This window comes from Theobroma umbraticum, unplaced genomic scaffold (assembly GCF_002168275.2).
Source record: "Theobroma umbraticum cultivar Fairchild unplaced genomic scaffold, ASM216827v3 scaffold_44.0, whole genome shotgun sequence".
In the NCBI taxonomy this organism is placed as follows: Eukaryota; Viridiplantae; Streptophyta; class Magnoliopsida; order Malvales; family Malvaceae; genus Theobroma; species Theobroma umbraticum.
In genome coordinates, this window is record NW_018397255.1 from 8,920,626 (window position 1) to 8,936,880 (window position 16,255).

At 31.9% G+C, this 16,255-nt stretch overlaps 2 protein-coding genes across 2 annotated transcripts; both read left to right on the plus strand.

Annotated features, from left to right (window-relative positions):
- The first annotated feature begins 6 nt into the window (after positions 1 to 6).
- LOC110429154 (uncharacterized) lies at positions 7 to 12,215 on the plus strand. The gene is made up of 12 exons (XM_089785756.1): positions 7 to 83; positions 172 to 309; positions 2,338 to 2,391; positions 2,478 to 2,544; positions 3,075 to 3,520; positions 6,769 to 6,867; positions 7,139 to 7,309; positions 7,416 to 7,556; positions 7,643 to 7,774; positions 9,529 to 9,579; positions 9,667 to 9,733; positions 11,540 to 12,215. Exons 2-12 carry the CDS (start codon positions 226 to 228, stop codon positions 11,905 to 11,907), a joined length of 1,680 nt encoding a protein of 559 aa, XP_089641882.1. The 5' UTR covers positions 7 to 83; positions 172 to 225; the 3' UTR covers positions 11,908 to 12,215.
- Positions 12,216 to 14,623: 2,408 nt separating this feature from the next.
- Positions 14,624 to 15,469, plus strand: LOC110409810 (protein CYSTEINE-RICH TRANSMEMBRANE MODULE 6-like). The gene is made up of 3 exons (XM_021419287.2): positions 14,624 to 14,787; positions 14,922 to 15,072; positions 15,189 to 15,469. The coding sequence occupies exons 1-3, from the start codon at positions 14,757 to 14,759 to the stop codon at positions 15,232 to 15,234; spliced, it is 228 nt and encodes a 75-aa protein (XP_021274962.1). The 5' UTR covers positions 14,624 to 14,756; the 3' UTR covers positions 15,235 to 15,469.
- The last annotated feature ends 786 nt before the right edge of the window (positions 15,470 to 16,255 follow it).

A 16,255-nucleotide genomic window follows, 5' to 3' on the forward strand; every position in this document is an offset into this window, starting at 1 on the left:
CAGAGGCAGAGAACAAAAGTTCGAAAGAGAAGATCAAGGTGCTACAGTCTAATATAAACTCTTTGAACGAGGAGCTTTCAGAGGCAAGAGACTAATCCTCTCTCTTTCTCTGTTTCTCTGTTTCCAGTCTTTCTCCTTTCTAACTTTTGCTTAATCTTATGCAAATTAAAGACTAAAGCTCGAGCCAAAAAATTAGAGACGAATTTGAGTGAGCAATCCAAAATCATGAATATGCTGAAAATGGCAAATGAAGCACTGGAACCTGGGATGCAACAGCTGCAACATGATTTTCTCGATCAGGATGTTCAGGTACGCAAACGCCGTATAGGAGTTTTGATTAACCATGGTATATTGGTATTCATGCCTACTAAAGCTTTTTACTTTATCAATTTAGCTAGTAGAGGAAAACATATACCATATAATGACTATCATTCTTGATGTAGATACCCTTCAAACAATTAAGTTCACACACACACATACAAATGATGTTATGAACTATATAATCTCTCCTTGATTCTCTTCGACTAATAAAGTTACCTTTTCTTGTTTATTTCACAGGCATCCAAGATATAGTGAACTAATCAAACCACTTAATTTTACTTGGCAAACTAAACTTCAAGTGTCAAAATTTCTTTTTCGATACTTTAAATGCATTGGCTCTGTAATGGAACCAGAGTTGAGTGCACCTTTCTCATATAATTATCATACAAACCCAAACTCACAAATTTTTTCCTTTTTAAGGAAATAGCTATCGTCAAATTACAAGGTTATTATTTTCTGTCAATAGCTTCATATCATTTATTGACACTTTGTCTTGATTTGTCATCTCCTTCAACGGTGAAGTTTGCTTCCCAAGCGATGGTTCTTTCAATGATGGACTTCTAATTTCTATCATGTCCAAGCCCATACCCCTGTTTTAACTATTTCTTTGTAGCTGCTTGCTGCTGGTTTTGATTACTGACTGCCTACAATATTTCTTTGTTATTGGCCTTGTTTTGGCTTATACATAACATCATACAATTCTGTTATATTGTTTAATAAACGCTCTTTTACCTTTCAAGAAAAGATTATACTCTGATTAATTTCATTTTTTCAGTGCAGGAGAGCTTGTTCATATGGCTAATACTCTGCTTACTGAAAAAGTGACAACATCTGATCTGGACTGTTAACAAATTAGTGCTACCATGTAGATCATGCCCCCTTCTTTTCCCACTAGTCCTGACAGTTAACCATTACTTCTCCTGACTTCTTACTACTATAGTCAGCCTTCTATTACCACCTTCTCCTGGTCTTCTAGTACTAGATCTGCCAGCCTTTTGTTGTTGAACTTTCCTAGTAATCCACTCTATCACCTGAAATTCAACCTCCTAAATTTCTTTTGCCTTTTTCATCTCATAAATACTTGCCATGGAGCTTAGGTAGGATTCTCCTGTTCTCCTTGTTACCTAATCCTCATTTTATATGCTTAAGGCTCTTAAAGTATTCCTGGGAGTTTAAAAATCCTCCAATACGTTTGTTTAATGACCTTAGAAAATTTATCACTGGATAACGATATTTATATAGATAGGTATGAGATACACTTAAAATCATGTTGATACACCTTTTCTCCCAAAATAGAAAACACAAAACTATTGCAGACTGTAGCAAGCACCTGGTATGCAGGTAAAGGAAACTCGACTGAAAAACCCAATGGTAATGGCGTCCATGCTGAAAAAAATTAATTCCAAGTTTGTAAAACAACTCAATTCTAAAGGACAAAAGATCAAAACATTAAATGAAATCCTATCAATTATCACTTGAAGCCTTCAATGTTAAATCACCTGCCCAATTGGAGTGGTAGAGAAGGCCAATTCATAATCCATATGTGCTGTTATTACTAGTCAAAGGGTAGTACCTTATATTGAAGCCTATAAATTGATTAAGTGGGAAAAGTAGAACATCCTATATTCCAACACATTGTATGCTTTATCCTAAACGAGCATAGGATTACTATCCTACTTTCAACCTACCGTTTCATTACCTAATCCTTTGTCAACACACTATTACTCTGAAGCTAGTCCACACATGCACTTGACTCTTCAAATAACACATACTGTTGCCTTTCAACAGATTAACACCTTTGAGGAACAACGCATAACTCATTAGCTATGTATCTAGCCTAAAATATCCAACATCATAGCGTTAAATATTTATATACCACACAGTCTTTGATAAAAATGATAGTTGCCTCCATCATCATATATAGTTGCAAGAATAATAGCATGTAATTCTTCCTCCTTTGGAGTTCTGAAATTGATGGTATGTACTACTGCAATTGATGATTCTCCTAATTTGCAGGACCACCACGTGAGGAACTTGGAATCCAATAATATAGCAACTGATTATGAGTTGGTATGTTAGTTCTGTTTCATTACTTTGTGCACTAATTCATGTGTTAGTGGATGGTGATGTGATTCTTTTTCAAATTATTGTTTTAGTTCAAAAATTTGGAGAACTTGGAAGACTTCACCAATTATCCAGATCCATTGTGGAGTCAGACCATAGGTATGTGCTACCGGAAGAATTTGTGAATTAATTAACTAAAGATTCCTTTGATTTGAAATATCAAAGACTCATTTCTAGATAGTCAAGTGAGACGCCTTCTTATACAAAGCTTTTTTTATATATATATATTTATTTTAAACATTTTGGTAATAGGAATAATATATAAACCATTAGAAGTAATAATATAACAATTCTATTGATTATTTACTTAAATCTACAATTTATGCATAAATTCTATTTATTTGAATGGTAGTCATGTGTGTATTAGATAATATTGGTGAGGATCTGAACCCTATCATTAGACATTTGAGATTTCTAATCATAATAAGATGTTTTTGCTAATGTTTTCAAGCATATGTAACTGTTATTTTGGTATTACTTTTAATAGTATGTTGAAAATAATTATGGGCAATATGAACCTTTTTTGACAGGATAATTATTTTTTGTATTTACTTTTGTAACCATAATATTTCACCGTATGGCTTCTGTCTGATGTTAACCTAACTTAGAGGTTGTTGGGAATCATGAAGGTTGTTCGTTTGGCTTGGGGACTAGCATTGCTGAAACCAAGCTATCACCATTGAATGAGACCGTGAATGTCGAGGGCTTTAGGGTACTAAAGGAAAATTCCCCCATGATCCAACAGATATTCAGAGAGTACCCTAACATTGCATCAGGCCTTCGAGTTCACTACCTAGCATCAAGAAATGGCTTCATGAACACATTGGCTGAGGTTTTCAAAATGGCAACCATGGAACGAGAGAAGTGCAACCTGGAGGATGTCAAGCTTATGGAGAATGGTATCAAGGATTTGGAGTTTGCTGGTCTAGATATTCCATGGCTTAAGGACTTGGTGGCTGAGAGTCGGGAAAAGGTTGAAGTTAAGGAAGAAATCAAAAGCACTAAAGCCAAGCTAAAGCTTCTAGAAGAGAGGGAAAGCAAGCTCGATTCCAAAAGACAAAGGGTCTCTTCACCTTGATTTGTATGTTTTGGTACCTTTTATATTGCACGGCCTATTTTTCTTTGCTCTTCTCTTGTCTTTATATTCCAAATAACGGTATTTGTGTTGGAAGATTGTAATAGGGATTTTTGTTAGGCTAAGTAGGGTGAACATCATTACCTCATTCCGCTACTTTTCTCTTCTCGAGAACAAGAGGCAAATAACCTTTTTCTTCTATTGAATTGTTTATTGATTGAGTCCAAAAAGAAAGCCTTGAGATAGCCACAACTGTCTGTCTTCTCCCCATGGTCCCTCGTAAGCCCTTTAATCTTTTCTTCATTTCACCATCCTCTGTCACCTTTCTCACAGCTTCTTCAACATCTTTTTGTTCAAATCCATTGATCCTCACTCCAATTTTCCCAACCTTAACAATGTATGCTTTTGGCGTTGTATGGCTTCCATGGTAGAATTCCACTTCCACCCACAGTGTGTGAGGTATTACCCCACCGCCTTGAGTTGCAGCACCCGCTGTTACTAGCCATATTTCTTGATGAACTCGTTTAAATTCCCTTCCTTTCCCTTCCCTTTTTTCCTATTCCCTTTCAATCTAAATAAAGTCTTAAACATTAGCATGGCATTCATTAAATAGAAAGAAAGTACCCTTTCTATTATGAAACTCAATATCAATTATCAAATGCCCTGTCTGCTGTAGTTGTATATGTAATAAATCATGTCTGGGCCTTTCCAAGTGATTAATATGAGGATGTATACCAATACTATCCGTATTAACTCTTCAAACTGAAACTTGTAAGTCGTAGTTAAGTTATATGAGTATCGATTTTAAGAGACTGAATCTTTCAGTACAAATAAAAATAATTACTTTCCAAGTAGTAGGGAAAGTAAAATTACCACCTCCTCATGGGGATGGGATTCTGCATAAGTGAAGGGAAACTGATACCATGGTAATCTAAACATTACTAAAATTTGCCGCACCAAACATGGTAATGACATTCCTTCCAATTAAATTTCCCAAAATGTTGCCCGCATTGGTGACGGGAATCCTACTTTCAAATTTTCAAAAGGAAATTACAGCTCAATGCAACATCATTTATAATAGTTAATAGTTAGGGTTTTCTTAAAAATAATTTGGATTGAGTGTAGGAGGTTAACTTTACCTGCAAACATATTTAAGCTGTTAGGACCAAATTACCCTTTGAGAATTCCTGTACCTTGTATTTAATTTAATTTAAATGACTTGTGTGTTCAATTATAATAATATGTACATTTTATTAGAGTAATATGTATTTTATATTATAATGATTAAAACATCTATCAACTTTTTTTCATGAATCTTATACATCAAGATATAAAAAAATTAATAACTAAGGTGATGTTTGATAAATTGAAAAAAAATTCAACAATGGAAAATTAAATATCAAAATTTTAATTCTAAAACTTTTAAGTACTGAATTTATATGATACAAAATTTATCTTGTATATTATTGAAATTAAATTTGTTGAGTAGAGGTCAAATATTTTGTTAAGGATAAATATAATTTTATAAGTATTTTGCAATGGTAATAGTTAAAAAAGAAAGAATAAATGGTTAAAAGAAAAGAATATAAGATTAATGTAATTAAATAACAATATTTTTTCTAAATAAATTGACTTAATACATTAAGTAGCTGGTCGTTACTTAAGATTTTTGACACTTTTTTATTAAACATTTTTCATTAAGTTGTTTTCAAAATTGGACTATCAAACTCATCAAAAAATTAAATTATTAAAATTTTCAATTTTCAATGGTTCATCAAATACACCCTATATGACATATGCATTCTATTATAGTCATATGCATAATTTATTATTATAATATATACATTACTACATTATAATGATAAAACCATTTACAAAATAAGTTTTATCTATCATGTGAAGAATAATTAATAGTATAATTATATAATCATTGTTTCAATGTCTGTGTAATCAATGTGATGGCGAGACAGAGCAACTCATTTCTATGGAACTTTTTTAAAAATATTAATTTCTCTATGAAAATGAAAATGTACTTTTAAAAAATATTATCTTTAAGATAAAATGTTTAAAAAAATAAGGAATCAAAAACTGCATTTCTAAAATTCTTTTTACAAAATTGAATATAATCTATAAAAATATATGCTAAGATGATGAATGAAAGAGTTTTTGAAGGATTTGATTGTTAGATATTGTTTTTAATGCTTTTGGGAAGTATTTATAGGTCTCAAAAGGTGCTGTAGTTCTTCAAAGATTATAATTTTTAAAATAAAAAATCTATTTAACTATTTGGATTTTTTATATTTGTTTGCATTTAATTCGATTCATTTAAAATTTAATCAATTAACTCGTATTTTTAAAATTAATTTTTGACTTAATCAAGTAACTGATCCATTAACTTACTCTAGAGACAAACTCTAAAATTAAGACCAGAGTTTAAATGATTAATAAGATATATTAATTGATTAACTTGTGTTCCATATTGCTTTAGTCCACTAATATAGAGACTAAATCCATTAATATCACACCTTTGTGCATTTTTCTTTGTTTTTGCTCTTTCTTTTCTTACAACTAAGACATATAAAAATTATTTTATTATTAATATATGTATATATAAACCTAATATATAACAATTACACCAAACAATAATTAGTATACAAAGAATCACTGGTCATTATATTTTTGTATGTTAATCCACTTAGCTGTAAGTTTCCCTGGATTGGGATTTCGGTGGGGAAGATAAACAAACTCATGTCTCGCGATTTTTACGCGAGACATTATGTCCGTGTAAGCTTTGTAAGAGATTCAATCGTTGTGTCGGTCCTGAATTGTTTCGGTTCCATCCATTTCATTCTTGTTGCAAACTCGAGCTTGCAGGTTTTCCACTATGAATCTTTGAAAGTTGTGAGCAGCTATTCTCTCTTTGTCCAGAGGCACGGAACCAGTAAGCACTGATTTCCTTTTCTCTCGTACTTTGAAAGAGCATGGAAGCTTATTTCTTTGGCATTTTTAATTTCTTGGTGGTTTTTATTCTTTTTCTACATCAATTTTATTCATCGCTTGCTTGCTTCAATTTTCTTGCTTCTTCCAGTCATGCGTTTATCAGTAGCTTGAATTTTTCTTTTTCCAGTATATTTTCTTGAGGTTCTCTTTTTCCCAAATTTGTTTTTGTATACTATTTTTGGGTAAAGTTGGCTTTCCAATATAAGAATCTTTCCATTTTGGTTATGCTAATTAATTGCTGTGATCAGGAACTAGAACACTATGGACTGATTACTTTTACTCATCAAATCAGGTCATGCACGTTTTTATTGGAAAGCTTTCCTTTTCCACTTTTTTTGCTTTGTGCAGTAAGTATATAGCAGTATACATTATGATTATGATGTTCTTTCTTTTTCTAATTATTAGAATCCTTCCGTTTTGGTTATGCTAATTAATTACTGTGTTCATGAGACCATACGGTAACAGGAACACGATGAACTGATTACTTTTACTGATCAAATCAAGTAATGAACTTTTTATTGGAAAGCTTTCCTTTTCCACTTTTTTTGCATTGTACAGTAAGTATATAGTAGTATACATTATGATTATGACGATCTTTCTTTCTTTCTTTCTTTCTAGGGGATCTCATTTTACATGTCTGTGAATATGGAGGATTTCGGTGCTAATGAGCAGGCAATGGCTTCAGGTAACAATCCTGCACAAAAGAGAGGTCGCCAACCGAAGCTAACCGATGCTGAAAGGCATGAAAATAAATTAGAAAGCGGTAGAAAATATCGACGAAATAAAACTGTAAATAAATTTCTCTTATTCTTGTATCTTTTGGTATCTATTATCTTTCCCCTAGTTTTTATTTTCCATCTTAAGAAATTTGTCCTTTTTGTATCTGGAAATGAAGGCCAAGAACCAAGCATTACAAGAGAAGAACCAAGAATTGGAGAAAGAGAACAAAAGATTAGAGGAAGAGAATGAAAAATTGAAAGAGGAGAAGGAGATGAAAGAGTCTGAGATAAACTCTTTGAAGGAGGAGCTTTTAGAGGCAAGAGACCAATCCTCTCTCCCTGTCTCATCTCTCTGTTTTCTGTCTCCCCTTTCCAACTTTTGCTTTTGTTGTGCAAATTATAGAACATCGCTCAAGCAGAGAACTTAGGGAGGGAAGTGAGTGATCAATCGGAAAAAGTGAATATGGTGAAAATGGTAAACAAAGCACTGGAACCGGGGATGCAGCAGCTGCAACAAAATTTTCTCAATCAGCAGGTATGCAAACACAATATAGGAGTTTTGATTAACTAGCAACTGTTGGCTTTTCCTTGGGATGAATATATATGTTAGTGTACTCATGTCTACTAAAGCTTTTTTACTTTATCAATTTAGCTAATAAAGGAAAACATATACCATACAATGAATATCATTCTTGATGAAGATACCCTTCAAATAATTAAGTTCATACACACACATATAGAAATGATGTTATGAACTATATAAACTCTTCTTGATTCTCTTAAACTAATAAAGTTAAATTTTCTCATTTATTTCACAGGCATCAAAGATATACTGAAGTAATCACGCCCCTTAATTTTTTTGGCAAACTAAACATTAAGTGTCAAAAATTTCATTTTCGATGCCTTAAATACATTGGCTCTGTGATGGAACCAAAGTGGAGCGTACCTATCACATATAATTATCATACAAACCCAAACTCACAATTTTTTTTCTTCTATAAGGAGATAGCTATTACCAAATCACAAGGTTATTAGTGTCTGTTAAAAGCTTCATATCATTTATTGACACTTTGCCTTGATTTGTCATCTCCTTTAACGGGAATTTACTTCCCCAAGTGGTGGTTTTTTCAATGATGGACTGCAAATTTCTATTGTGTCCAAGTGAATACCCTTGCTTTAACTATTTCTTTAACGCTGCTTGCCACTGGTTCTGATTGCTGACTGCCAACAATATTTTTGCCTAATTGCCTTTTCCTTCTCTTTGTTATTGACCTTGTTTTGGCTTATATATAACATCATACACTTCTGTTCTATTGTTTAATAAATGCTCCTTTACCTTTCAAGAAAAGAATATACTCCTCTGATTAATTTCTTTTTTTAGTGTACGAGATCTTGCTAATATGGGTAATACTATACTTACTGTAAAATTGTCAACATCTGATCTGGACCATTAACAAATTAGTGCTACCATATAGATCATACCTCCTTCTCTTCTTACTAGTTCACACCCAACCATTACTTCCCCTGACTCCTTACTACCATACTCAGCCATCTATTGCCACTTCTCCTGATCTTCTAGTACTAGATCTGCCAGCCTTTTGTTGTTAAACTTTCCTAGTTTTTCACTCTATCACCTGAAATTCAACCTTCCAAATTTATGTTGTGCCTTGTTCATCTCCTATATTTATGCCCAGTTCTCCCTATTACTTCATCTTCTTTTCATATGTTGGGAAAAAACCATGCAATCATATTACACTGAGCAGTGGAAATTTAAACTTTTCCTCTGTTGGAGAAAAGTCATAATCCATTTGTGCTGTTTCTACTGGACAAAGGGTAGTATGTTACATGTAAGCCAACAAATCAGTTAAGTTGGAAAAGCATAACATCCTATATTCCAACACATTGTATGCTTTATTTTTAAAGAGCATAGGATTGCTAACCTACTTTCAACATACTGTTTCATTACTAATGCTCTGTTCAACTCACTATTACTCTGAAGCTAGCCCAAAAATGCACTTGACTCTTTCAATACCGCGTACTGTTGCCACTTAAAAGATTGACATCTCGAAGGAACAACTCATAACTCAAGATCTATGTTTCTATCCTAAAGTATCCAACATCACAATGTTAAATATTTATATGCCAGACAGTCTCTGATAAAACTGACGGTCACCTCCATGATCATCATCATATATAGTTGCTAGAACAATAGCATGTAATTGTTCTACCCTTCAGAATTTAAAATTGATGGTATGTGCTACTGCAATTGATGTTTCTCCTAATTTGCAGGATGATTTTGTGAACTTGGAATTAACTAATATACCAATGGATACTGAGTGGGTATGTTAATTCTATTTCATTACTTAGTGCACTGATTTTAGTATTATTGGATGCTGAATGTGATTCTTTCCCAAATAATTGTTTTAGTTGAACAATTCGGAGAACTGGAAAGACTTCAATGAGAATCCAGAGAGGCTGTTCGATGAGACCATAGGTATGTGCTACCCAATGAATTTGTGCTTGGCTGAATCTAGTTTATGCTTTACTATTTCTTGTGTTTGTATGCTTGTGTGCTTATATATTGTTGCCATATATGAAAAATGTTTACTAGTACTGAAATTAAATTTATAATAATTATTGATTGATTTGTTAATTTTAAGTAACTGATTAGGGTTTTTTTGTAGAGTTTAAAATCTTCTTTATGGAGCTGACTGTGAGATTCCATATCTAAAGATTCCAATTAAAACATATCCTATCAGAATTTTATTTTTATCTTCCAAAAGAGGCTCCTACACACAAGATCACTTGTCTAAAATTCTCTTAATTTCTTTGTTCTGTATACGCCTCTCTAGAGCATGCCTTGAACCCTCATTCTCCATTATCTCCACCTTTCCCCAATTCAACTTTGAAATTCCAAACTTCCAACTCTAAACTTACGAAAAAATTGAAGAATTGACTATTTGTTTAGAGAGAAGATTGCCAGGTAAATTATATGTGTTTGAGAAATAATTAGTGTGAAAATGATGAGAAGACATTTCAAGTTGAGAATGGCTCTTGGAAGATTTATGAGGAGAGAAATTTCTTGCTTGATTCAGTTTTCCTGGATTATATTATGGTTATGGGATCCTATGGATGAGAACAATGCTGACCTTTTATTTTTGGGTGTCATTTGAGAGTTCTTTGGAGAATAGTGAATTGATATGAAGGGATAAAAAGAGTAAGTTTCCCTACTCCAAAAAATCCTAGCAAATAAGTTTGATGCAAATGCTAGAAATAGTTTTTAATTAGTTTACATTTGGAATTTTGGTGAAATAGAATGGGAAAGGTGGTGGCAAGAAAGTGGAAATAAGAAAAGATTATGTCTCCAAGGGGACATCCCAATTTTTAGAATTAGAGATTCCATCTCGAAGGTCTCAAATTTGAATCTCGGGATGCATGATGAGATTTATGTGATGAGAGAGTGTTATTTCCTATTGTGCATAGTTCAAACTTCAAAATCTTTGGAGTTTTTAAAATCCACAAATAAGATTAAAAAAGTTCATTCATTTGTTATTATTTTTAAATATAGTCTAATGAGACATATGGCAACTCTCTAGTGGAGTCATTCCAGTGATAGTGTATAGGATAAATTTCCCAAAAGAATATTTTTAGATAGAAGGTTATGGAGTATACTGTAACTTATTATAAAAGGAAACAAATCTAATGTGACACATTTTAGTTGGAGGGTATTAATATAGATTTTATAAGCAGTGATAATATCTAAACTCTTTCCGTAAGTAAGTGTTAGTGTACTATTCTCTTCAATAATTAGGAATAATGGGTATATAAGATGTTTGAGATTATGGGAAAATGATTATGCCTCTTATATTCATTTTATTAGATTTGTTAATAAAAATAAGTTGTGTTTTGTTCTTGAAAGACTTGTTTCGATAAATACCATCAATATGCTCATCTTGACCATTTACTTAATATCTACAATTTCAAGGATAAATCCTGTGTATTCAAGTGGTAGTTATGTGTGTAGCAGATAATATTGGTCAGAAGGGTAAAAGAGAGGATCTGAACACTATCATTAGATATTTGAGATCACTAATCATAATAAGATGTTTTGTCTATTGTTTTCAAGCTTATATAACTGTCACATTGCTATTATTTTTAATAGTATATTGAAAATAATTATGAGTGATATGAATTGTTTTTTTGCAGGACAATTATTTTTTATATTTTTCTTTTTAAAAATACCATACTATTTTTCTGTCATTTGTTAACCTAACATGGTGGTTGTTTTGAATCATGGAAGATTCTTTGCTCAATGAGGGGACTAGCATTGCCAAAACCAAGCTATCACCATTACGTGAGACCATCAGTGTTGAGGGCTTTAGGGTACTAAGGGAAAATTCTACCTGGATCCAGGAAATATTCAACAAGTACCCTAACATCGCATCAGGCCTTCGAGTTCGCCTCCAAGCATCAAGAGATGGATTCATGAATATATTAGCTGAGGTCTACAAAATGGCAACCATGGAACGCGAGAAGTGCAACCTGGAGGATATCAAGCATATGGAGGATGGTGTTGAGGATTTGGAGTTCGCTGGTCTAGATGTTTCATGGCTTAAGGACTTGGTGCAGCAGAGGGTCGGAAAGAGGTTGAAGAGAAGGAAGATATGAAAAGCATGGAAGCCAAGATAGATATTCCAAAGGAAAAGCAAAGCAAACCAAACCTGCAAAAGAGCACTAGTCTGAAAGACAAAGGGTTATGTAAATTATAAATTACACTCTTAAAACTTGTTCTGAATGCTTTGTTACTCTTGTATTACAACCGATAGACTGATTATTATTTTACTTTTTTTTTTGTTATTATTTTTGATAGGAGTAAGATGAACTGATTATCAATAAATATGTATGCATGTAATGTGAAGTGTGAACATTACCTGATTTATCCTCTTTTATATATAAAAAAAATCAGGGTATTTGTAGTTGAAGTTTGTAAGAAGGTTATTTGTTTGGCTATGGAGTGTGTCCATCACCTTGATCTGCAACTCTTTTTCTCTTCTCTTTCGTTTTTATATGTTACAAATTAAGGTATTTATTTTTGTATGGGTTGTATCAACCCAACCCAAGCTGTGTTAAGAGCCGACTAACCCCATATTAGTAGAAGGCTTGCGCAATGACAACTTTGTGACTGTAAGAAAGAAGCAATTTTCCAACTATAATTTGGAAATGGCTTTGTTAAAACTCCCTTTTAACAGCTAAAACAGCACCTTCCTTCAATGCCAATGCCTCAGCAGCTAGACTTTGTAGTTGAAACTCAAAGTCAACATAATTTGAACAACATTCTTATCTCTTCTCTCCATATAATATATGTATATATATATATATATATATGTTCATTTTGAGACACAATTTTCAAAGTGATCAACACAGGGATACGTGTACTATCCATATTAACTCTTCAAACTGAAACTTGTAAATTGCACATAGTCATATGATTATTAATTATAAGATGATTTCAAAGCAACATTATAAATAAACTATTTCCATGCATGATTAATATATCTATGCAAAATATTGAATCTTACCATTTCAAAACGATTTAATTCCCATGAATTCATTGATCTAATTTAAATTTAAACAATTTACTGATGTAACGTTTACATTCTACTGTTGGTATAATTTTGCTTTGAATTTTTTTTCTTCTTTTTTTTTAATATGAAATTACGAATGCAAACAAAATCACAATTGCAATAAATTATTATATTTATATAAAAATTCAGAGAAATCAATCAATGAAATAATTTAATCAATAAATTCACATATAACAAGAAAAATTCAACATAAAATTATAAGAGTTTAACATAAATCTCCTGTCAATAGTAAAAAGTATATTAAGCTTTTCAACTAGTGACAATAAATTTTAGATTAAGTATTTATATCAAAATCTAGATGTAACTTAATCAATATTTGTTAAACAGTTGATATTTTCATAAAATTACATTTTCAATTCAAAAAATATATTTAATGAATGAAAAAAGTTGTTTATTACCTCAACATCCACCTTATCTCTTACTCATATAAAATCTATAACATTATACAATTGTAGTTGAACAACCGCACCTTAACAATGTACATACAAAGATAAAGGCCATAAAGGGCGCAAATGATGAAGGAAGCAGTCCATCGTTTACCGATGGATATGTGAACAAGTGAATAGCCTGGACGCGCTTCTTTGACCTTTATTCCGTAAGGGTATCACGTTTGAAAAGTGTGCAAGCAACATAGTTTATTTCTTCACTTGGCAAAAACAATTGCCCGATGTCTTTTCCTTCCCCATTTCGCCACGTAATAAATTTTTATATTAAAAATGTAAATTTAATAAACCTTTATACATAAGAGTAATTTTATAAATTTAAACTATATTCTTAATAAAATATTTTTAAATTAAATACTACAATACATTTTTCTCTACAATTACATTTCATATAATCATCACTTTCTCATATTTTATCTACAATTACATTCATTATAATCATTTCTTTCTCACATTATATCTAATACTACAAAGTTATGTTCTCAACAATCATATATTTAATAATCACATTTTCAATAATATATCAAATGTCACCTAAAAGAAAGTCAAATATATAAAATAATTTATTTTTGTATTTGAATACGATATTTTAGCATTAAAGATTCATCTTAATGCTTTGGAACACAATTATTTATAAAGATATGTGTATGTATTTACATATATATTATATTATTAAATGAGATTTATTAGTTATTAATATTTTACTAATTTTATTTAATCATATTTAAAAATAAATTCTCTTCACTTCTAAATTGCCATTTAATGACATTGACATGTCAAACTTAATAATTAATGCAAAGATTAGGTACGTAACTTTTATGACGTGGCATTATTATGTGAATTATGAATTAATATAATCCATTCAACACCGAATCCTTTCACGCGTGAGGGCCTTGGAAAGTATTGGCAGATACAGTAATTTAGGGAAACAACAAAGGAAACTGCCAATTGTCCTAAGATAATAATTGACAGAGCCAAAACCAAAGTCTTAGAGAAATACAAAAATAGGAAAGTGCAGTCCCAGAGAGGGACACGTGTACAGCGACGTTTGGTTTCATACACGTCGATTTATATATACGTCATGGACCAAATTAAAAAATCAGCAACGAAGGACGAAAACTTTGAAAACATTAATTATTTCTAGTCTTTGCCGTAGGAAATAGGTGTACCCCACGCCCAGCCTCCACCTCACCCAGCCTCCACGCGGTGCAGGCCGCCGACCGTCAGAAACCTCGGCTTCTAAGAAACCTCCAATACCCTTTGCTCTCCTCTATATATATCCATCGCAATCTATCAGCCTCTTCATATATATCTTATCCATTTATTACCCAATCTTTTCTGCTCCCTTTCTTTCCTCCTATATATTTCATCTCAATTCTTTAAATCTTATTACTTTTTTCCTCCTTCTTGTTGCAAATTAAATTCAAAGATGAGTCACAGCCAGCAGAATCAGCCTTCAGGTCAGTCTTGTTGACATATTCGATTCTATTTTTATCTACAAGTATGGTGATAGCCTCCCCTATGTTGGTGGATTCAAATTTTTAATGGCAAAAACTAACTAGTTTGGTTTTCTTGTTGAATGATATTGGTTCAGTTGCCTACCCACCAGCATCTACTGCCCCAGGACCCTATGTGGCTCCACCACCAGCCGGTTACCCTATGAGCAAAGACGGTCAAGAGCAATATTCTCAAAATCCTGCTGCCCCCGAAACCAAGTCCAGAGGTGATGGATTCTGGAAGGGATGGTAAGTCTTATATCCATTTTGCTTTTGTCTCTTTCATTTACTAAGATGATATTTGAAATTGTGAATCATTAATGAGTGATACTGAAAATTATTTTGTTCTTGTTTGCCTTCTGCAGTTGTGCTGCCCTATGCTGCTGTTGTGTTTTGGATGCATGCTTCTGAAGATTTACACAGCTTTAGAAGCTTAATTATGTTCATTCATTGGAGTTTCCTTTTGTTTATAGGATTATTAGTTTGATTTGTTTGATTCTCATACACTGAGAAATTATATGTTTTTTCCTTAATGAACATGAAGATCAGACTGCTAGGTTTCTCTCCTCGTGCTTTTATATTTGAATAAATCATTATTGTATTTTTTCCCTATTGTGGTTGAATACATCATTATTGTATTTTTTTTTATGGAGGTTGTATTGTCACAATCAATTTAGTTTTGTCTATGGAGATTCGAATCTTATTTATTTTTAAAAAAATTACATATCAATTAATAAATTAAATATTTAAAAATATATATTATTCATATTATATTTATAATTTTTGAATAATTCCCATATTAATATCTATTTCCAGAAATCTCTGCAATAATTGAAGGCTTGGATCTAGCAAGCAAGCACTATGTATGTATGAAACTAAGAATGTGGGCGCAAAATGCATAAAACAATTGGGAGTTCCATCTTGGCTTTGCATATTACCAAAAGATGATGTCTATGCTCCTTTATTTATTTATCTAACAATCTTTTACAGGTATATATATTTCCTTTTTTTTTAATTTTAAAAGCAAGTAGCTGTCTAATGCAAAGAATTTATCTAAGATGAGTAAATTTCATTTTTATCGAATTATTAGTTTTAATTATATGTGCTATCAAAAAAAATTTAGCCATGTTATTGTGAGATCAATTTTAAATTTAAAGCATTTAAAAATGAAATTTTATAAGATTTGAGTTATTATTTTTTTGTAAAATATTGTAAGTTTATTAAATTTTTGTGATAATTGTTGAAAAATTCACTATATGGAGTTGGTGTTTTGGCAATAATGATTTTGGGTTGTAGTCATGGTGGTGGGTGGAGATGGAAAGAACTAGAGACACCAAATTGGAAGAGAGAGAGGAAAATTGGGAACAAAAAGAAAGGAATTATTATGCTTTTCGACATGAGTAAGAAGAGAATAAGAAGAACTAAAAAAAAA